The 22,504-nt window shown below is 42.9% G+C and overlaps 1 protein-coding gene across 1 annotated transcript in view; it reads left to right on the top strand.

Moving 5' to 3' along the window:
• The first annotated feature begins 1,932 nt into the window (after positions 1-1,932).
• Positions 1,933-22,504, top strand: part of gucy1a2 (guanylate cyclase 1, soluble, alpha 2) — a 47,824-nt gene continuing 27,252 nt past the window's right edge. Inside the window, exons 1-4 of the mRNA XM_035384497.1 lie at positions 1,933-2,784; positions 6,142-6,203; positions 7,077-7,213; positions 9,326-10,077. Coding sequence (XP_035240388.1) covers positions 2,554-2,784; positions 6,142-6,203; positions 7,077-7,213; positions 9,326-10,077 — 1,182 coding nt within the window. The 5' untranslated portion in view covers positions 1,933-2,553. The remainder of the gene's footprint in view (positions 2,785-6,141; positions 6,204-7,076; positions 7,214-9,325; positions 10,078-22,504) is intronic.

Here is a 22,504-nt window from a genome sequence, read left to right on the forward strand (position 1 = left end):
ATTAAATGAAACACAGAAAATTATATTACTCACCTTGTGCATGACTGCCAGTTTGATCGTCCTGTAAACACAATAGCATTCAATAGAGGGATGATTGTAACACTTTTTGTTCCAACATGTATAATTCAATTGGTGTTTGTACTAGACCTCTCAAACTGTCATATAAACTACCCATATTTGTCTGCTACAAATATTAGTAATTTAAACATCTGCTACAATAACACATAATGTGTGTGTAAATGTCAATTACAAAAAGTTCCACTGTTACAACCTAACCTACTACTGGGGTGAGTTGTACCACTCTCTGGGTATGGATGTAACAGAAAATTTGCTTAAATCAGACCCACACTGAAATTTACATGAATAATGTAAACATGAAACACAAAATGGCCTATTTCTAACATTGTTAACATTTGAGAACTTAAAATCTGTTGCACATGTATAAATGTATAAAAAAAATTTATAATGTCACACTTTTAAAAAATATATTTTTCAAATAAAGTCTTAGTCTTTAAACGTAAAATGGCTTTTAGAACACACTGCATGTGTGCGTACGTGTGTGCATGTGTGAATATGTCAGCTGACTGCCCTTGTACATACAAGAGTGCTTTAGTATGTCTACTGGGACACCTTTGCCTTTTTCCTTTTCCATTACTTCGGCATGCTGAGAAATAAATGGCAAAAGCAATCCAATTTGACTGAGGGATGGTTTTAACACTTCAGAATTAAGTGTTACAACCATCCCCACCCCAAGCAGCCATTAAATAGCCAGCTATTTTGGCATGTGAGTTTGAATCTAGCATTAATTTTAAGCATGACTTTTGATTAGAGAAACTGCATATTCGTGTCGTGGAAGTTAAACTATTACAATACTATGATTGCTAACCAGAAAGATAGACTAGATGGTACATTTTTCCTTTCATACCTCAAATTAGTTTTTTTGTTTTGTTGCATAAAACACCCAATATTTCATCAAACTTATCCTGTTAGCTCAAAGGGGAAGTGGGCATGAACAATAGTGATCACATTACCATAACTCATTCCTGACCAAACTGATGGTGTTACAACAAACCCCGTGTTACAGCCATCCCCAGTCTACTACTGTACAATGCTAGTGTCGTTATCGTTTTAATGATTGGATTCATGCTGTAGCCTATGTGTTCTGAGAGGGTGAACATCAGGGAAATTACAGTCCGCCTCTTAATTCAATAGGAGCCGTTTCCTTTAGCCATTGACACTTAGGCGAATTGTCGGCCATAGACTACAGTCTGGTTGTAAGTGTAGAATATTCAGATAGGCTAACGAGCATCAGGTGCATTACTTAGCATGCTCTGGCTATATAAAAAAAGCCAACTCTCAGTTAATTTGTATTTGCATGCAGCATGAAATAGAATTGAACTTTATGTGAATTAAAAAAAAAAAAATCTTTCTTTTTTTATCTCATTTATTAAGGGGGAAAAAAAATCCATAGTATTCGGATACATTGTAAATCCTAGAGGAGAGGTTTTTACTATAAGCCCTTTAGGGTTTCTTACCTCTCCTGCACAATCCCTGCTATGTTTGTTTTTATATACTTTTGTTTTATCACTTACTTTGTGTGAATAAAAATAAATAAATAAAAATAAATACATAAATTCCTGTGTCGCCTTTCCGAATAAAGTAGGCTAATTTGCACATGATATTGCACAAGACTCAACTTAAATTCGGCAAATAGGCTATCAAAATTAAGTCGCCTAATTATATTCAGCAATCGGTGGCCTAATTATTCGGTTTAGTCGTTCCAGTCGTGTAAATATGAGAGTCTGCGACGTTGAAAAATAGTTGGTTGTTACGGAATTACTTGCCATTAATTTCACATCGAATTTATGGTCGCGTAGCCTACTAGCATAAGGTTTTAGATTTTTCTTCAATAGATGCTACATATCGTTGCTGTCTTCACAAGAGCGTCTCCTCAATACACGTCTGTCAAGCCTCGAGACTTGGCATCAGTCTCTGCAAGATCACATCAAGGGGGCAGGTTGTTAGCCTTAAAAAATACTGATTGGCTACCGCGCTGAGATTGGGGGTAAAAAAAGGAAAAAACGAATAGTGATGCTGTGGCTGTGGGAACTAGCATAGCTTAGTGGTTGCTGGAGTTCTAAGGCTTCACTGGCTTTAAGCTGTTCCATCTTTCTGGAAACAGCAGCTGCTTGCATTTGCAGTTTCATGGATGTCAACCAAGCAAGATAAACGAGCAGGAAGATGAAGACTGTTTTGCCTGCCTTATCATTAAATGGCAAAAGAGATGAGACTTTGAAAACACGTTATACTTGACAATATCGTGCAACCACGGTGAAAAACGTTGTTTAAAAAAAACCTTTGGTATGAAACGCAGCTGATAATAGGCTATGCTGCAGTTCATCTCTGCACTCATAATCGTTTCGTCGGAAATGGGAGCAATGTTCAAATATTCGCAGGTGGTATTTAAATTTTATCCTATCGTCTCCTCGTTTACCTGTGCTTGCACCTATACTCTCAAATTCGAAATCTAATGAATCCCTTTGGATACCCAGCATGTCTTCAAGGAAGATTTCATCGGAATCATTTAGCTCAATGGGATCTGACTATCTCGAGAGCCCCGACGACGGAGAGTGTCCCTTCTCGCGGGTATTCTGGAATGGGAAGAGCCCGGTGGAGTCCCTCTCTTGTCCATTTGAAGACGTTGGGATAAAGCGAACGACGAGGCGAAGGCGCGTTAACCTGGACTCGCTCGGGGAGAGCTTGAGGAGGCTCACATCTCCGACGGTACGGATACCCTGTGTCAAGTTCAGAAAACAGTTCGATATTCGCATACTCTAGGTGATGCAGCTGTTATGCAATGAAACTGTTAAGGTGCGGACGTAGGCTAATTACTGTTGAAAAAAACTCAATAACCGTGCGCGCGCGCGCTCGCGCCCTGGATAAGTTTTAAATAATTAGGCTACTTAATAATGGGGAGGGTGGTTGGCTAATACCACATTTACAGATTCCGAATTAAACGTATAGCTGGTATGTAGGAGACCGGTAGGAGACGATGGTAGACCACAGAGCATTGAGACATCTGATTTAGCCTTTTTTCTGTCTAACTGGGACATTGACTTTAACATGTGCGAAGTTAATTGCAGTTCAATCATGCACTCAATCGTCTATGATTACTATTGTTCATGTTATGTCTGTCGCCTGTGTGATTATCAAACAGTAGCTCCTACTTGTGTAAAAGTGATGGTCGCAGAATCGATCTCGACATAAACGTCTTGTCAGACGTCATGGCGCAATTTTCCAGATGAAGATTCACATCTTATTGGTAGCCTAATTATATTATGTATTCATGAGCAATACATCATCACTTCTTACACGACCCTTGCCAATCTGGTCCACTTGCTTGTGAATCATTTTTTGAGTGTCAATCTGTTTGCATGGCTGCGGTAGATTTCGAAATCTTATTCCCAAATATCCTGTTCCCCTTTCATATAATGAATGGCACGAGAGCCACATGCACTGGGTTTAAACTCCCCAGACAGTTTTAGGGTCTGATCAGTGTCCAAGGCTACGGGTCGCAAATACATTCGTAGAACATTAGACGCAACCGAGCTCCTGTATTCTCAAGAAGACAGTCGAAAACGAATGCCAATGTAAAAGTAATCGGAACGATTTTCCTGCGTACCTTAATTTTAGAAGCATGGGAACACAGTCCAGAATCCGTGTGCGAAGCTGCATATAAACCAAGAGAAATTATGCTGCAGCCTAATTTAAAAGTACAGCACACGCTGTTGTGTCTTTACCTCTCCAGGTCACGGTACCCTGCCTCTGTCCTCCGGGTCGTACAATGGTTCCGACGAGTCATAAAAACATTTAAGACGATGGCACTTTCTGGGAATAAAATGAAAGGCTAAATTTAGTACATTCTGGAAGGTCTGCCATAGGACACCGTTTCATGTCAATTCCTGTTATTGTGTCCTGCTGGTTAATTTGAGCAGAACATATTTCTCAGGTGAATTAGGATAACGAAGTTCTATTAGCTCCTATTTCCTAAATTTAATTCATTGAATATTATAACTACTGTTTATATTTATGAAGTCTGCTCAAATACACACACACACACACACACAGTGAGCTTTGTAATGTAGAACTCTAGATTGCGATTACTCAGCTCACCAGGGCTCTGTTTACTCTTAATGATTTTCCTGACAGTTGATTTTGGTAAGCCTAAAGTTTGGCCTATGTGTTTTTTCATATTTCTCAGCCATATAATGGCTTCTTTGACTGTCATTGGCACAACTCTGGTCCTTTTGCTGACAAATGCCAACAACAGACTACAAAGGCAATCGAAAGCCTAGATTCAAGACTTGATACTGAGATCTCTCTTGTAACTGCATTAAGGAAGCAATTGAACATACCTGACTTATCTGAAACACTTGTGGAGCCAAACATTTCAAACATTATTGTATGGCAACCTGAAACCGAGGGGGCTGTGTATAACAATTTGCCATGCGTAGCCCACGGCGCTAGTTCCTGCCCGCCGTGGAAAAAATGCTGTTATTTATACTTGGTGAAACCAAAATGTATAAAAAATACACATTAATAAAAGCTGAGGACCTACACCTTAACCACATGTGATATGTTTGAATACAAATCCAAAATTGTAGAGTACAGAGCCAGTTCAAGGTAAAAAGTCTTTGTCCCAAACATTATGGGACTCACATTTTTGGAATTCTTTGTCACAAATAAAGTACTTGTATGTCACAGTAGGTGCCCGGAAGAGGGAAGTATCCGGAAACTCATTCTTTTCAGTACAGAGCAGAGAACGAGCACACCAAGGCAGATATGAATGCTTATTGACAATGAAGATATGCCTTCCACACAAAGTGGTTAATGCTGTTAAATGGCAATTAATGGGTCTCTGAAGTGTGCTTCTAATTTGAATCGATGTTACACAGCAGCAATGTGCCAGATCTCTAAAGAGAAAAATAAACTGCACCTGAGTTCACTGAAGATAATGGACTGAAAGTGGGTCTGGCTCTAATGTGTAATCTATTGCCCCGGGCACAGGCGTTATGTGTGTGTTTTACTTAAACATTATATGTGTTTCTGTGTGTGTGGTTTGTTGCGGTTTGAAAAGAAACTTTCCAAAAGGTAAAGGATAGTTATTGGTAATGGATTTTAGGTCTGTTTTGAGCTGGGTGTGATGGAAACAGACAGGCCCATGCCTACTGCCACCACAGCTAACACGTGAAGTTTCTCTGTGTAGTTGTGACATTGCGGCAACATGGTATGTAGCACAAACAATGACATGAATGCAAATCCCAAGACTGTAAAAAGGATTCTGAACCACCTTCTGGACTCTGAACCTCCTTCCAGATCTGTAATTTGTGCCTATGCACGTGTGTACATGTACACCCTTACATGCGTGTGTGTGCATGTGCTTGTCTGTGTTTTGCCCTCCCTGTAGAGCCTGTCAACAATGTCCATGTGATGTGAATTGCCCAGGCTAGGCCACTGGCGAGAGCATGACGCTGTGGTTTGTGGTGTTGTCAGAAAGGATTACAAACCACTCACCTTCCTTCGCAACAAAGCAACCATGGCTGTTTCTCCTGTGCGCCGTCAGATAAGCCAGATGTAACATGCTCCTCATTCCCACAGTGCACAGGCAAAATGGCCTGAGTGCTCCCCCTTTTTGTCATATCATTGTTTTTCTTCATCATATGATTTTCTCATGACGTTTCTGTGATGTTTTAACCAGGTAATCACATTAAATAAAGTGCATTCGCTTTGCAAAGCCTCCACTAAGAGATTTATTAGTGCGATTTGGTTTAGCTCTTTTTGTCCCACTTGAAGATTTGCATTCGTACCATGTGTGACATCACCGCAGTGTCACAGCTGTGTTGGGAAAACAATGTGTCAGTTAGCTGTGTGTCAGTGGGGCCAGACGTCTCTCCGCCACATTGGAAAGCCCAGCGGAGGCTCTTCCTTCACCCTCATTAAGAAATCAAATCATCTGCATCTGAAATCTTGTGGCAAAAGCTGCTACACCGACCCGCTCACTGCTGACATGCACACGCGCACACAGAAACACACACGGTGGACACATCCTCTCTGAATGTTATTTCTGCTCTATTTCTTTAGACTCAGACCATACAGCTTGCGCTGCAGAGAACCGTGGAGGTATACAAACAGAGGGAGCTCAGGTAAGGAGGACGTGCCCATCCACCTCCATCTGGAGAGAGGCAGGGCTGCAGAGTGGGTGTCTTTCTCTGCTGCGTAGTTGTAATGGGACAGTAGGGTGTGAGAAGGTTAGGCAGACCCATAGGCCCTCAATGCCTGCTGCTCAAGTTGTTAACCCCTGCAGATAGTTAACTGCATTAGACTGCCCTGTGTGTGTCTGTTTTCCAATATACTTCCTTATGATTTCCTTTTCACATTGGTATACAGTATGTGGTCTTCATTTTCTTTTCCATACTCCTCTGATACCCGATTATGGGCCCAGGGGAGTGTGCAGCAGCGAAGAAAGATTAATTTCCTGTTTTGAGATAGTTTTAATGATTTATTTTCCTGTTTGTTTTTTGGTGGAATTCTTCTCAGTTTTGTCTTTGCAGAGCAGCTTTACCTTTGGCTTTATGTTTATAAATTTTTCTTCAGATGCCTATCAGAGCTGCATGCTGTATTTGTTATTTACAGTTCAGTTATTCTCACTACATACACAGTAGTAAATCGGGGTATTAATAACATACACTGTATATGTATCACCTCCTCATTGCCCCAACTAGTATGGCAAACTAATCCACACAAAGCCTTATGCATAAACACTGTCGTGTACGGTGTTATGTACTGACCAGCTTTAGCCTGCCATATTCTTAACTGACATAGCACTGGCATGTTATGTTTAACATACATGTGAATCATGATTTGTTGTAGCAATAGCTCTTACACATTAATGTTGACATGGTATGTGGTGAATTTGCACATGGACGTGATTTATTCTTACTGTAGATACATATTAACATAGACATGGTGTGAACACAGATGTGTTACGTACTGAACTTTTTTGCTAATGTTGACAGAGACGTGTTCTCCAGATGTAATGAAGATGGGAAAGGTGAGACAGGACTGTCTGAAAGATGTCCCTACTTGGATTATACAGGCTCTGAAGAGGAAGCCGATATCTCAGGAATTCTACAGTACTCTGCCACGCTACTTGGTAAATCCTGTCATGTTTAAATCATCAAAAACATGACCTCTTAACGCTTAACTGTCATCAGATTTTTAGCACATCCAAAGAATAATCCTTTTTAATGCATAATTTATTTACGCAACAGTCTATCTTCTTCCTTTTTGATAACTGTGAGGTTTGTGCAATCTTGTGCATTCTGTTCAGCCAGGAAGTGTGTTTCAGTCATGAACCAATGGATTCAGAGTTCTGATTATTTCTTTATGATTCTGGCCTTTTCAAATTTTTTTGTCTGTTGTTCTGGATATTGCCATTTTATGCGTATGCTCACTGATGTCACATCCCTGATACTTTCATAATTGGCTTTCGCAAGATGTAGCTGGGATGAGATTGCTTGTAGGCAGCACAGCAATTCATAGAAATTTGTGACACATACTCTAGGGAATGTTGCTTTACATAGCATAGACAAACAAATCTTTTTCTTCCTTCTTTGTCTTGGTAACGTTATGTGAGTTAATGAGGTGAGATATCTCACCAATTGCTCAAAACTACAACTCCCACGTATGTGATTTTTCAGGAAGTACAGTGTTTCAGTGGGCTGACGGGCTATTAAACACCACCAAGTCTGCAGCTGGATGTATTTGCTAGTTCTGCGATACCGGTGTTACGCAGTCATGTGACAGACCTGCTTTTAACGGATCTGTTAATTAATCATGGGACTGACGCTTTGATTTGTTTGCTACCTCCACAGTGCCTAGTACCCAATGCTTGAACAGAACTGACACCATTGAGCCGATCGATGCATGGCTTGAGCAGACAAACAGAGCCCAGATTGGCCATTTGTCTATATAAATTGGGCACAAAGGCCCTTCATTTGTCACTTAGCGGGGAGACGTTCGTCTGCAGCCGCCAGTAGGAGCTGGCCCTTACCTCGTGGCGCTGTCTGGCGTCTGGCGGTCGGAGGGGACGGCCGGTGTCGGGGAGACGTGCGCGCGGGATGGAGGCGGCACGTGCCGCCATCGCGCCGTTCCCACTCCCTCTCTCCGGAGGAAGCCATCATCATTATGTGCTTTGTTGCCTCCGACTCGCAGTCATTACGTCAAGCACAAAGTGTTCCTCTGTTTTTTTTTTTTTTTTGTTTTTTTGCCTTTCCATTTGCCGGGCCTCATGATGAGTGCTAATGTTAGAGCTGTTGTTCCAGCAGACTCATTACCTCTCCTGCATCAGCAACTCTTCACTCCTCTTTTTTTTCAAATTGTTTAATCACATAATTTCTCATAGAATTTGTTTCATAGCTACAATTTTGTCTCTTTTGTGTTTTTTCCATGTTGGAATAAAGCCAGAAGCAAGCAAAATTACCTCAGCAGACCGCCATTCCGGTTCCTTAGGCTTGTCCCGCTTTTGTCATTAGTGTCAGTATGATGCAAAGAGAGTGGTAAAATAATCCCACAGAGAAAAGCTCTCTTTTGTCTCTGGGTGTGTGGGTCCGAACGTCATGTTTATTTGCTTATAGGCTGCTATTCATTCTTTCTGGCTGCCTATCCCAGTCACTGTTGGAGGGAAATGAGGGAGGCATGACAGGAATTGCCGATTTCTCCTCAGAAGACCCTCTGTCCCTTAATCTCCTCTCCATGCAGATGCCATAGTGCTGATGTTACAAACACAATCCATGACCCCAAATTCCTGCAGGAGAGGCTGCTGGGAATCGATGTTTTCCCCCAGTGCTGTGGTTCTCTTTGTTGTGCAGCACAGGTCAAACTACTCAACATCTGTGTGATGCTAAAAAGCATTGTTTCTTTTTTTAGCAAATAACTCTGAACAGTAAGCCCATGTTAGACAAACAGAGGACAGATGTTTTGTGTATGTGTGTGTGTGTGTGCTAGTGAGAGAGAGAGAGAGCTTATGTAATGTAAGAGAATGGATGGCTGAACAGTGTATTTGGTGTTATTTGGGGGCTGGTATATGGGACAGCAGTAAATCACGGTTTGGAAGGCTGTGTATGGGTCAGTGTGGAGAGTGCTGAGAAGCTGTTCTGATGCAGATGCAGATGATAGTGTCTGCAGCCTCACAGGAGAATAATGGCGTCTGCTGTATTGCTGTATCCGTGATGGCGCTGTAACACCGGCCTCGTGTTCCCACCAGGGGTGCAGTTCGAGGAGCTCCGCGAGAGCTTCGGCGAGGAGCTCTTCGGCCTGTGCTTCGAGGAGAACGAGAGGGTCCTGCGGGCGGTGGGCAGCACCCTGCAGGACTTCTTCAACGGCTTCGACGCGCTGCTGGAGCACCTGCGCGCCTCCTGCGGGCGCCGCGCCTCCGCCGAGTCGCCCTCCTTCCTATGCAAAGACGCCCCCGAGGAGGGCGGCCTGCTCCTGCACTACTTCCACCCCATGCCCGCGGTCGGCCTGGCCATGCCCGGCCTCATCCGCGCCGCCGCCCGCCGGATCTACCACACCGAGGTGGAGGTGGAGGAGGCCAAGCCCGCCGCGGGGGACGCCGCGCGCACCGGGAACTCCTCTTCCTGCTCCTCCTCCTCCTCTGGCTCCTCCTCCTCCTGCCTCTCGTTTCTCATCAAGGTGTCCCGCCCCTCCGGCAGCCCCAAGCCCCTCCCCCTCAAGCTCTCCTGCTCGCCGCCGGACCTGCGGATCGGGCTGAGCACGTTCTGCCGGGCCTTCCCCTTCCACCTGGTCCTGGACCCCGGCATGGCCATCCTGCAGCTGGGCGAGGGGCTTCGCAAACAGGCCAAGTGCGAGCCGCACCGGACCCTTAACTTCCGCGACTGCTTCGAAATCGTCTCCCCCCGCATTGCCTGCTCCTTCCAGGCCATCCTCCTTAGACTCTCCACCCCCTTCACAATACGAACCAGGCCAGACAACACAGGGCTGGACACCAAGGAAAAAGTAAGTAAGGTGCCAATTTGTTTTAATTTTATTTCTAACACACTCCGATCAGCCTGTTGTTTTCCTGCATTTTCATGCACTCATTTGACTCTCACTCTAAAGTGTGGGTCCATGTTGGACGCTGTTTAATTGGAGGGCCTGGTATTGCTGTGGGCTGTTGACAAACTAAACAAATACCCTGGCTTAGTTTGTTAATCTGGGGAGATGCTTGTAAAATGCTTGGAAAGAGAAGCAGTTTATGTTTGCTTATCCTGCATTTCACACTGTCATTGTGTTCGCTAATAATATTTGATGAAACAAAAACAGAAAAACACAGTACTGATTTTATAGTACTGTGTCACGGGGGACAGTTCTGATTTGAACCTTTTAAAGGTTTGAATGCAAGTGAAGCTAACATAGATGTGGAACACAAATGAAGGGTTTTGGCTGTTGAGATGTAATGTGTTTGTTGTAAGATGTATTCTTCTGGAAAAATTCCCCCTCGAGCCAAACAGGCGTATGACGGAGGCTTAATGTGAATCTCTCTGTTGTGTCTGGGCTCTTTTGCTATCACGCTGAAGCTGACACATCGAGGTTGCCATTTTGTGCCAAAGGCCCCTCGAAAGTATGTCTGTAACATTCAGATCTCTCTGTAAATTGTTCATATTAATTTAAATATGTACACCTCCTCATAAGAGGCAACAGGTCATGGTTTTCCTTTAAATTGCAGTGTACATGACATAGGCCTTTTAAAGTGTCTGGCAAAAGAACACGAGGGCATTACTGAAACCCAGAATGACAGACCATTACTTAACCCAGGCCTGGTCTGGCCATAAGAGCCCTGGCCTGACCGCTGCTTGAATACCGACTGCACAAGAACACAGCGCTACGGCGACGTCCCCCTTGTCCTGTGTAGAACGCGTCCGTAGACCCCATCTGTCAGAGGAGGGGCCTTTGACGGCGGTATGGTGTCGTCGCTGAGGCCTGGGCCTGCCTCTTCAGCCTCCTCGCGCATGTGAAACTGTGGCGCATCCTCCCTGGCTCTGCCCCTCCGACAGACTGTCAGTGGCGGGTTTTACCCGCGTGTCTCCTCAAGGGGCCCGGGCCTCTTATTTTCCCCCTGGCTTTTTAGCGCAGTCGTCATTTAGAGGAACATTCTCCCCCCCCCCCTCTCCACACACACACCGACGGCACCCCTCCCTCCCCGATTTCCTCGTAGGAAATCACTTCCTTCTTTTCGTAGTGTCACCTGCTCGGGAAAAATTCTTCAGTACCTGCATTATGAAGTCGTTATGCTGGAAAATGAACAGAGATGCGAATCAGACTGTTAGAGATTAATTGCAATATGAAAGGAAATATATATTACAATTTAATATCCATTCATTGTTATTGCTGATATCGATATCTTAACATTCCCTTGTGATTAGGTGGGTACTTAGTTTTCACAGTGTAGTAATACCTAATAGCCCCGGTATTCTCAATGGACCTTGTTGTAATATTGCTTTTGAAGTGTGGCTAGATCTTTCTCCTTACTGGTTCTTGACACAAACTCAAATTAAACAGCATGAGTCACAGGTAGGCTATATTGCATGCAATTAGGGGTAAATTCTCCCTGTTGCACATTTTGTGATCATATTTCTTCCCTAAATTTCTTAAAGACAAAGACAAACTCTGTCTGTCCAAGATGCACTGTGCACTGATATCAGGGAAAGAAAAATAGCTGATCTCCCTTACAGCTGGCGAGGAGAAGAGAGTGCTCGTCAATCATCTTGACACATGATTGACTGCTGTCAAAATGATTTACTCCTCCAATATGTTTTTGATTCAGTCACGTCTAATTAAATCAGATGAAGTGTACCAACTTTTCTGTAGGAATGTGTCAGATATTTCTGTCATGACTGCATGAAAACCGGTTGAAACAGACCCTCCCTTTCTCAGAGAGGCACAAGCTTCTTTCTTTGAATCGAGTCCCACTCAGCCTACCGGTTGCTGGCTGGGCTGTGAGCGAGAGGCCAATGTGTTATGTACGCATGGATTTGTTTGGCTGAAGCAGCTCCATCACCATGTGCAATTCTATTTCCTGAAGGATTGCAATCAATTCTGCCTTACAATCCTGTAATTTGCGTACCGTCGCCAGAAATTGATGTCTGTGTTATCCCTTGCTCTCGGATGTGCGAAGAGATGTTGTGAGCGAGCGGTATCAGCTATCCACGTTGTACAGTCTGCGTACTTTAAACGTATGAGATTTCTTTATCGACCTGAATTTTACAGTGCTATTGTTGCGCCCAAGTCCCTTTTACGGTTGGTCCTTTCTTCGCCACCATTTCTAATAAAAAATGTTCCATGTTTTGATTAAGTGTTAGTGGGGATGTTAAAGAAATTGAATTTCATTAGAGGCAGATATTATCGGTGAATTGAGCTCTCTGAAATGGCTGGGCTACACTGACAGATGATGGCCATTCTTCCTCCTTTGTTACACTGATTAACGGAGCCTCCAGCTCACATTAAATCGTTTTGTGTTGAATAATAAAAGTGATGGATAAAATGATGAAAAAATGTTCCTCCATGTTGGAAGTCACAAAGAGGTTGGATTTCAAGATTATTTACCATCACCACATAAGGTAATGTGTATAGAATTTGTGCTAAAAAGCTGCCTGTCAGTGGACACTTTACTGACCTAACCTGTACTACATTACTTTGAGCTTTTCATTTGTTCCAGGATTTAATTAGATGTTTTTTTTATTTATTCCCGGATTGAATTCAGTTCCACGGATCTATTATAAAAGACAAGAATAGATGTGAGCTAAGTGCATTAGCACCATGGCAGATTGTACTGGATAAATCACCTGCTGCAAGAGTTTGATAAATCCCACGTAACAAAGGGGAGGAAAATTAAGAATAATAAATACAATATCATAAATAATAAATAAATAAAATGATAATCTTTTTTTGTGGAAACACTTGAATGCTTAAGATGTGACTGATTTAATAAATATTGAAGTGACTGGTTTTGGGTTGCCATGCCCCACAAAGACAGTCTACCAATGCATTGTGGGAAGGTGACACCATCACAGCCATGGTGCTGTTGAGTATTGGCAGGCACACTATTTTTTAAATGTGTTCATCAGTGGGAGCTCTAATGATGGGATCGGTTTTAATGGCGAGTGATTGAGCAAATCGCCTGACATTTTCAGCAGAAAGGGCAAGGAGTCGACGTGACAGGTGACCCACCGCTTGAGTCCCCTGCCCCCCAGGGTGAATGGTCCCGCGGTCGCCCATGTCTGAGTGCCCATGGTCTCATTGGGTGCCCCCAGGATGTAGGTCTCTCGCAGAAGATGGGCAGTAAAAGTCTTCTCTTTCACTCCCTGCTTGTGACCCAGCTACTCTCTCTCTAAAATTGAATTTGCTTTATTGGCAGTGTTAGTCAGTGGCAAAGTGATGTTATAAATGCGAAATGCATGATACAATACCAACAATAGATATAAATGTTTAGGGAAATGTTGAGAGATTTGCCCCTACAGTCATTATTGAGGCCATTTCTGTTGACAGATGTTTTACAAAATCCAATTGGTATTTGTTTCTCTCCCCTTTATCGAATCCCTCGGGGCAACATACTTACAGAATTAGATTAAATTATTACATGATCTTATTACAAAGGTAAAAAAATTTGCGTGGGCTTTATACTGATAGTTGAAATTCTCTTGTGTTGTAGAGTACGTACCCTTCGCGTGGCAGTATATATGGAAGAGTACGTAAGTTTCTAAGTTATGAAACGACATAAGTAAATGTTGCTAAAGCAATAGTGACAAAATTACATCTTGACATCTTTTTGAATTAAATACAAGTGCAATTAAATACTAGGCAGTGAACAATGAATGTAATAATGAAATTGATAGTAGTGATAATGTAAATGGATATATTATTTGTGTAATGCACAGTCATACACACAAGTGGTTACAGTGCTTCTCTATGGTATTAGCCAGGGCTACCAATGCAACTGCTAGTGTAGTTGAGAATCAGTTGCCTGGAGAGTCTGTTTTTCTGGTAGCTATCCTGTTTTTGAAAGTGAACATACTGTAGTTTAGGAATATCCCAGATTCAGTGATAAAGTTCATAGGATGTAATACTAAAGAGCTCGTTCAAAACATTAAATATACACAAGATGCAGTATATTAGTGGCACATAATTGCTGACTTTTCTTTTCTTTTCAGCAGAGCTGTGAAAATAGGTGCACAGTCTACTCAATATCTCACAGCCTTGTAAAAAATGTTTGGGCAAACTAAATCCCTTTGAAAATGTCTGTTCTTCAACATGGTAAATACAGGAAGGTTTTTTCAGACTAAAGAAATATTGCCTGCATGGATAATATGACATATCTCAGTCTTAAAAATAAAAAAAACTAAAAAATTTCTCAAAAAACAGGGATAAGATCATGCAAAATGAGAGAGACATAAAAAAAATTGCTGCTGGCGTGGCTGATTCCAGAAACTTAGAGGAACTGTCTTTAACATTGGGCAGGTTCATCAGTATTTGTCACCCTGTCCAGCCTAAGGGGGTAATGATGTTATGGGATTGCTGCCAAGTCACAAAATGACGTGGATGAAAATGTTCATTTGTGTTTCAGATGTTCAGTCGGCAGCAGTGGCAGTTTTGGCCATATATTTGGATTAAACAGGAGGAGTTTCATTCTTATAAACAACTGAGGTCCAAATAATTTTGTTTCATTTGAGTGGTCTGCACTGCGATATGACTGATACAGTTAGGCTAGGCTCAGATGCACTATTACATTGTGGTTAATACATCAGAAAAAAAGATGTTTCAACTGTTCATTACTATAACTTATGTACTTCGTTAACAGCTGTGTTTAAAACAAGCGTAGCTTTATTTCCTCTTTTTATGGTAGTGAAAATGCAGTTTTTAAATGAATTTTCACAGATTAGCTCATTAAAATCATTTGATCACACTCTTAACTCTTCAAATAGTAGGCTATATCTCTTGAAATAATGAAAGTGTCGGTACGGGCACTGTGCTTGCAGGCTCATGGTATTTGCTGTTGTACAGGAGGCTGTTCATCGCAGTGTCAGCCTTCACTGTCTCAGTGTGGTCACTAGATGTGGGATTCCGGGCTGCATCGTCATCCTTTCAATGATCATAATCCGTTTCAGTGATCAGACCATGATCACATCTTTATTTGGTCACAATCTGCCTCTGCTTTCAATCTCTGACAGTGATATATTTTGCCAACTGATGGTTGCAAGAACAAGTTTATTCTGTAATTTTGTTCTCTTGCCTCAAAGGGCAAATGATAGGATTTATTTGCTTGTTTTGTGATTTAGTTTGCTGGTCCAACTGATTTATTGGTGTTTTTTGATGAGCTTGTCAATGAATTTTATCCAGAGACACCAAAGGTGGTCTTCATAGGAGGGGGGCCAAGCACCAAGGGTGTGTACGACCCCTATTGTTTTTGCTAGGATTATTAGGGGCCCAAGCACCCAGGGGTTTGGGCTAGGATTCCTCCTCTTTTTCATCTTTTTCCTTTTCCTCTTCCTTTTTTTATTCTTTTTTTGTCATGTTCCTCTTCCTTCTAATTTTCACACGTTTCCCATGCAAAAAAAATTAAATTTGAATGGCATGCCTGGTATGGCTGTCAACTTATTATACATGAGACCCATGCAACTGGCACAACTATGCCACCTGCAATTTGAAAATATTATTAAGGCCATCCCATTTCACTTACATGCTCCACATTTCTTCCAGATGTGTATCTCCTCATCTTGAACACATTTGCCCATAGTACCCATGAAGTCCACCATATTGGATTTTCCGCCATTTTAAATAAAAAAACCTTTTTGTATCTCTCCTACAATGTTTGTCCAATTCTCACCAAATTTGGTATGCACGATCTACAGTATGTCCCTGTGTTAAACTGTGAAGTAAATCTTCATATGTCCAATGATAGCCAAAAGGCAACAATTTAAATTTAACCAAAATGACTGACCACACCCAAATTATGTGTATGGCCCCAAATTTAGGTTGGTTACAATACTTCAGGCGATAATAGAAACCTATAGTGTGGACAGGCCTGCACAGGCCCACATTGTCATAGTGCAATGTGGCTTCTTTCAAAATACGAATTTTCAAGTGCTTCATAAACCCAAATTATATGAAATTTGACAGGACCCCCTCAGACAGCTTCCCTGAAACAGTCCGGTGCAGCACACCATACCTTCTTTAAATTCAGCCTCAATTCTAATTTTTGAAATGCACAAGTTGAAGAGGGACCCATGTAGGTCACGTATGTCAAATTTTGTGCTACCACTACCACCCTAGGTGGCGCTACAGCACCACTTCAAAATTGCAATTAATTAATACTAATGTACACTTTAATACATTTAATGCAAACAAAAGTTGGTATGAATGGTTTGGATTATGTTTGCAGTTCATTGGCAAAGTACCCCCCAATACACTATGACTCACTCTTGTTGCTTGACCCCACACTTCACTGCTTGCAGCTATATTTCTAATTGTAATCTTTTTCACTTATAACATTTAGACTCACTTTACACAGGTCTACATTTTAATTCCTTTTTCTGGATGCTATTGCCCTGGGGCTGCCCTGCTTGTGTGTTTTTGTGTTTTAAAGATACTTTGATAATAATATACTTTGATTAGCTCTTTGCTCCATTTTTTCATTTGACAGAAATCCACATCTCACTTTCTCTTCTTTCTGCATTCTTAAGATATATTTCCTTCCTTCTGTTTTATTCTTTTACTCTCAGTCTCCCTTTCAGTCTGTCGTCACTTATTTTGCAAGACTTCTATTTTCCCCTGGCCCCTTCTTTCTCTCCTGCCTCTTTCTCATTTCTGTCCTTTCTCCTCTTTTCTCTATATCATTCTTGCACTTTTCTTTTTCTCTTAAAATGCTCTCTCTCTAGCTTTCAAATTCAAGTACTGTGTGATTTACTTGCAATAAATGAGATAATAAACACATTCAGGAAATGATGATGTAAAAGAAATGCTCCTCCAGACAGACAGACAAACACACACACAAACGCACACAAATGCACGCACACACATACACACATGCACACATACATGCACATGCATATTTATCTCCTCATAAAGCTGAATATGAACAAACAACAATCAGGCAACAAACGTCAGTCCCAGACTAAATTGATTATGACTTTTTTATTGCCCATACCCTCTCTCAAGCTACAGCAGATAAGCCAAAAGCATTTTAATTTTTTTTCTGAGTCAGGTAGATGGCAAAATAAATTTGTCTGTGCAGAGAATCGTGGTCATTTTCACCACTGATGAAAAGGCACTTGGGGCAGGAAATGAGAAAGTCAGTTGCTGTGATAACACAGCCTGCTTCTTCTCTTCAATTTGGAATTGCCAGTTGCGCCTCTCAGCTCATCGCTGTGCAACCTGTGCCCAGGCAATGACTGCAGCTGAAGTGCCTGTCCTATTTCCTAAAGGCCACACAGTGCTACAGGAGAGGCAGTGTCACCCAGTTAATGTTCCCTCTATGCTGCGTGTGTGCTTGGCCTGCAGAGCTATTTAAAGCCAGCACAGCAGACATTTCTGACCAAAGATAATTTATAAAAAATTTTAAAAAATCTGGACTATCTGAACCAACTACATGTATTATGTATATAAAAAGTGACAGATCTATCATGGTGGCCTTCTGTTGTTGAGTGATAGTATTGTAGCGATGTTCCTACAGTCACTACCCCTAAACAGTCAATCTAATACATCTGCAATCTAATCAGTCTAATCTGTCTGGTGATTTGAAACACTTTTTGTGTGATGGTGTAATTAACTCCAAAACACAATAAGCAGATGTATTTTTTTGGCCTTCATGCTTAACTAATGATCATTCACTTTAGGTCAAAGTGGCCTTACTCTTGAAACCAATGATCATGTTCATAATTTGCACAGAGGCCACCGTAACCAAATGTTGTTGAGGTTTCGTCTTATTGTAGCACTTTTTGACAAAGTTGACAGAACAGTATGGAGCCCATTATCTACAATGCATAACCATTGCCATTGATGGCTATAACATAGACCTGAAGTGCTGGGATCCTGGCTCATAGCCCAGTTTGGTTAGCCACATCTTTTGTGGCTGCCTGTTTCAGTGGAAAGGCAGTGGTCATGGTGTACATTCTTAATGCTTTTGTTATGTCCTGTTCATTCTGCTGCTGCACTTATGAATACTGCACTTGGGAATACTGTCTCCTAGCTTTGAATTGCTTGTTTGTTCAATGTATGCATTTTTTAAAACTGTTATATGCTGACATTCTATAATTCTGTATCATCCAAGGGGACCTTTATATGCTTACAGCTGGTTGATTGTCAGCACTTTGAGCTGATAGCAGTGTAGGGCAGCTTAGTTTGAATGGATTTAGAATTTATTTATTATTTGTTATTTTCTCCATTTTTAGCAGGAAAGAAACATGACCCAGTAAACCCTTTATACGCTATCAGGGTATTTCAATAAGGTTTTACAGAATTTTACATTTGGTTTTTATCCAATGATTTATTTTGCCAAAGAGGACCCCATATTTCACTTACAGAGAGAGGGATGGACCAGATAATGCAGTTTGATATTTTCTGTTAGTTCTTTAAGGGGTGGTTGAACCAGGAGATTGATTTATTTTAATTACATAATAGGCCCTGCATGCTTTCCCCCTCAGTACATTTATTGCCATATTAAAGCTCCCTTAAGCCCTAATCACCAGGCCTGGGTAAGTGGTGCCACGCTCCAGGGTATTGGCTCCTGAAGTGATGCACTACTGCTTTTCCTGAACTATAAATATGTTCTAGATTTACCATCTGTGCCCAAGTGCAACAGTACTGCTCTAGGTATGACAGGTTCTGCTATGCTGTGGCTGTCCTGGAACCAGATCAGCTGAGTGAGAATGTAATTTCTTTGTCATGTAGAGTGAGCCCAATGCAAGTAGACAGTTCCAGCTCTGTTACTAATTCATTAGCTGAAATTCTCAGGCCCCTTCAACAGACCTTGAATAAATAACTGGGCTTTTAGCTCCTCTTTGGATGCTGTGTATACTCTCTTAAAAATTGATTTTAGAAAGTGAGGGCAGGCAGTCCGTTCCTTTTTTTGCTTTATTCAGGCAGTAGGTACCCGGTAGGGAAGGTGCCACGGCAGGGGATTGAAGCCCCACCCCCGCAGGAGGGCTTGCATAAGGCCCGAAAGTGAGCCACCCTACGGAATGCACCATGTCTTGCCAGAAAGTGAATTTCTGATGTTATACTTGCAGAAGTATGTACTATAAGCAATAACACCATGCACGATGTTGAACTGAAGGCTAATAAGCAGTAAAACATGCAAATGTTTTCACATTGTTTTTTTCTGGTGGACAAGCTTGCATATTATTGTAAATATGATTTTCAAGTAAGTCTGACTATTACTCATTTGTTTGGTAAGGAAGACTGGTGTCTTGCCATTAATTATTGACTGCTGAAAAAAAACTGACCAGACTTTTCTCTCTCTCTCTCTCTCTCTCTTTCTCTCTCTCTCTTGGTGTACATGGCGTTGGCACTGCTCAGGGGTCCATCGAGTTCTGTCAGTCTAATCATGCTGTACAATGGGATGTGATGCCTCCTGCAGAGAGAGCATCACTGTAACCATTTCCCTTTTCTGATTGAATGGAGCACCATATCAAAGATTGCCTATGGTGCAAGATGCTAGTCTGTGGATCACCAAAACATGTTCACTGCTCAGCAATGTCAATAGATAGTAATAGTAAATAATGTGCATAACTTTTTATTTTAAGAAAATAAAAATGTATGACACTTTTTACACATTGTGTTCAAGTTATCTCCGTATACACAAGACTAGAGCAAAATGGAAGAAACAAGCCAGTTTCAACACGAGAAAAAAAATATAAAAGCAAATATTAAAAGATGAAATTGTGGCAAATACAGAGCCTTTGTTGTATATTGGTTTGCAGGAACCCATATGCAACACAGAATCTCAGTCCAAATCATTCTACAGGATTACAGAAAAATAACAGTTCTGCTCATAGAGGCTATTTTGTTGCGGCAACCAAGGTTTAGTCTCAAGATCCTATCCCAAGGATTTCAAGGAAGCAAATAACCCTGAAAAAGCACCCCCCCCCCCCCCCCAACCGCTTCTGACATGTACAGCCGACGTGGCATTAATAGCAGACAATGACACTGTGACAGCTCGGTGAAATAACACTTGACGGCGGTGGGGGGGCCTGGGTCTGGGTTGCAGTAGAGTCATTGGAGTCAGCGCCATCTTTGGGGCTCTCATTACCTGAGGTTCCCATGATGATAAACCCTTCTGCCCGGCTGGGGCTTATGGGAAATGTGCAGGTGGGGATGTTGGCGGTTTCCTGACTCCCTCCAGCCCCGTTTGAGAAGGACCAGAATGCAAAGGGCCGGAGGGGTAAGAGGTGCTCTGTGTGCCACTGAGGTGTGTTATTGTGTGAGAGAGGTGGAGAGACGATGGAGGAGCAAGGGGGAGGGGGAGAGAGGGGATGTCACAGCAGATTGGAAGGAGGTGAAGAGATAGAACCAGGCAATGCCATTTCTCTCAGGAGGGGATCTGGAGGGGCCTTTTTTTGGGGTTTTTTTGCAAGTGCACCTGCCTGTGTGTGTGTGTGGGTGTGGGTGTGTGTGTGCGTGTGCGCGTGTGTGTGTTTGTGTGTGTGTGTGTGTGTGGGTGTGCGTGTGTGTGTGTGTGTGTGTGTGGGTGTGCGCGTGTGTGTGTTTGTGTGTGTGTGTGTGTGTTTGTGTGTGTTCGGGTGTGTGTGTGTGTGTGTGTGTGTGTGTGTGTGTGTGGGTGCGCGCGCGCACGTGTGTGTGTGTCTTTGAGAGAGTGATTAGAATGCATGGGACCTTTCACGCCTGTCATGTTGCAGACACGCTCATCGGCGCATAGAGAAAGCGGCTGTTTGACACGCTGCCGGAACCCAGCCCTGCCTAAATTAGGTTTGGCTCTCCAGGTGAATGTGGGGAGCTGTGATTTCAAACCCTGGAAACGGAATGCGATCAGCATCGATGCCTTATATTCAGGTTCTGCGCGGGAGCACATTAAAGCCCCCCTCCCACGTGGGCCTCTACACTTGCACCCTTGCGTGTGCATGTCCTCGACAGAACGCTTCATGCCTGTCATCTGCGTGTGAGCAAGAACAGCCTATTTCCCCAATAAGCCCCCTGGCATCTCTGCATGGTCTGATGCTTCTGTACTGGTTCGGAGGGCAAAATGAATCAACAGTAGATCTGTGTGGTGACACAGCTCGGGAAATCAGCAGCGGTGTGTTCATTTGTAAATGGATTGATTTGTTTGTGCAGGGGTGTCCAGGGCCGGGGTGGGTTTTTTCGTTTTAGCCCAGCACTAAGACACCTGATTCTACTTATCAAGGTCTTAATTGTAGACCGTGATTAGTCAATCGGTTGAATCAGGTGTGGTAGTGCTGGGATAAAACTAAAATCTGCACCCCCACCGGCCCTTTCTCGGTTATGATTGGACAGCCCTGGCTTGACGTAATGAGAATAGTTTTTAGGTGGTACTGAACGTAGTCCCTGCAGGGCTTTCTCACAGACTGATCTCGGAGGGGCTCGGTTAGAGGGCTGCTCCCCCAGCCGGGACGCAGTGGCGGGTACCAAAAGGCCACGCAAAGTTTTGTTTGCAAAAAATGTCAGAACATCAGCGGAGTGCCGAGAGTCCGTTCCCTCAGCATATGTTGCCCTAAAGGTCAGAGATGTTAGCAACCAGATTATCCCGTGATTGCTGTACAAGCAGACATTGACACAGCGGCGAGGCTGTTTATTTTACCGAGGGAGTGAAGTGAAACGGATGTTCTGTGCCGAAGGGGAGACCGCACGGCAGCTCGTGTGAGTCTCTCTGCAGCGAGGGGCTGCAGAACGGAACGCCCTCTCTGCGGACCGTGTGGCAGGCAGCATCCACGCACGGTCCCTGCTGCTGACGCGGGTGAGTTAACTTAGATCAACAATACGTGCGTTTGTTGCCTAGGCAACCGCCGATGAGCTGTCGCCTTCTCCGATTGGCTGAGGCTGGGCACTGAGCGACCGTCGAGAACTCTGATGTTCTTCGTGTTGTTGTTTAATTTGATCTTCCAATGGCGGCCCTGTCGTACGGCTCGCAGTATTCGGTCTGGCTCGGTCCTGTGCTGAACTGTACTGTCAGATGTTAATAGGAGCGGCTAAGTCTTTGAAAGAATCTGCAGCGAACCGCCCTGAACAATCTGGTTCATTTTCCAGTGCACACACTGCCCCAATGCATGTCCTCAATCTAGCGCAGAGACGCTCCTTATCAGGAGCTGGGCCACGTGGGAAGGGAGCTGGGCTCAGAAAGTGGAGCGGGAGATTATGAGACTAATCCCCCTGCGCACTGCAGCTTGGAGCAGCGGCAGACCCTTTGGGTTGAGTTTTT

The sequence above is a fragment of the Anguilla anguilla genome, chromosome 12 (assembly GCF_013347855.1).
Source record: "Anguilla anguilla isolate fAngAng1 chromosome 12, fAngAng1.pri, whole genome shotgun sequence".
In the NCBI taxonomy this organism is placed as follows: Eukaryota; Metazoa; Chordata; class Actinopteri; order Anguilliformes; family Anguillidae; genus Anguilla; species Anguilla anguilla.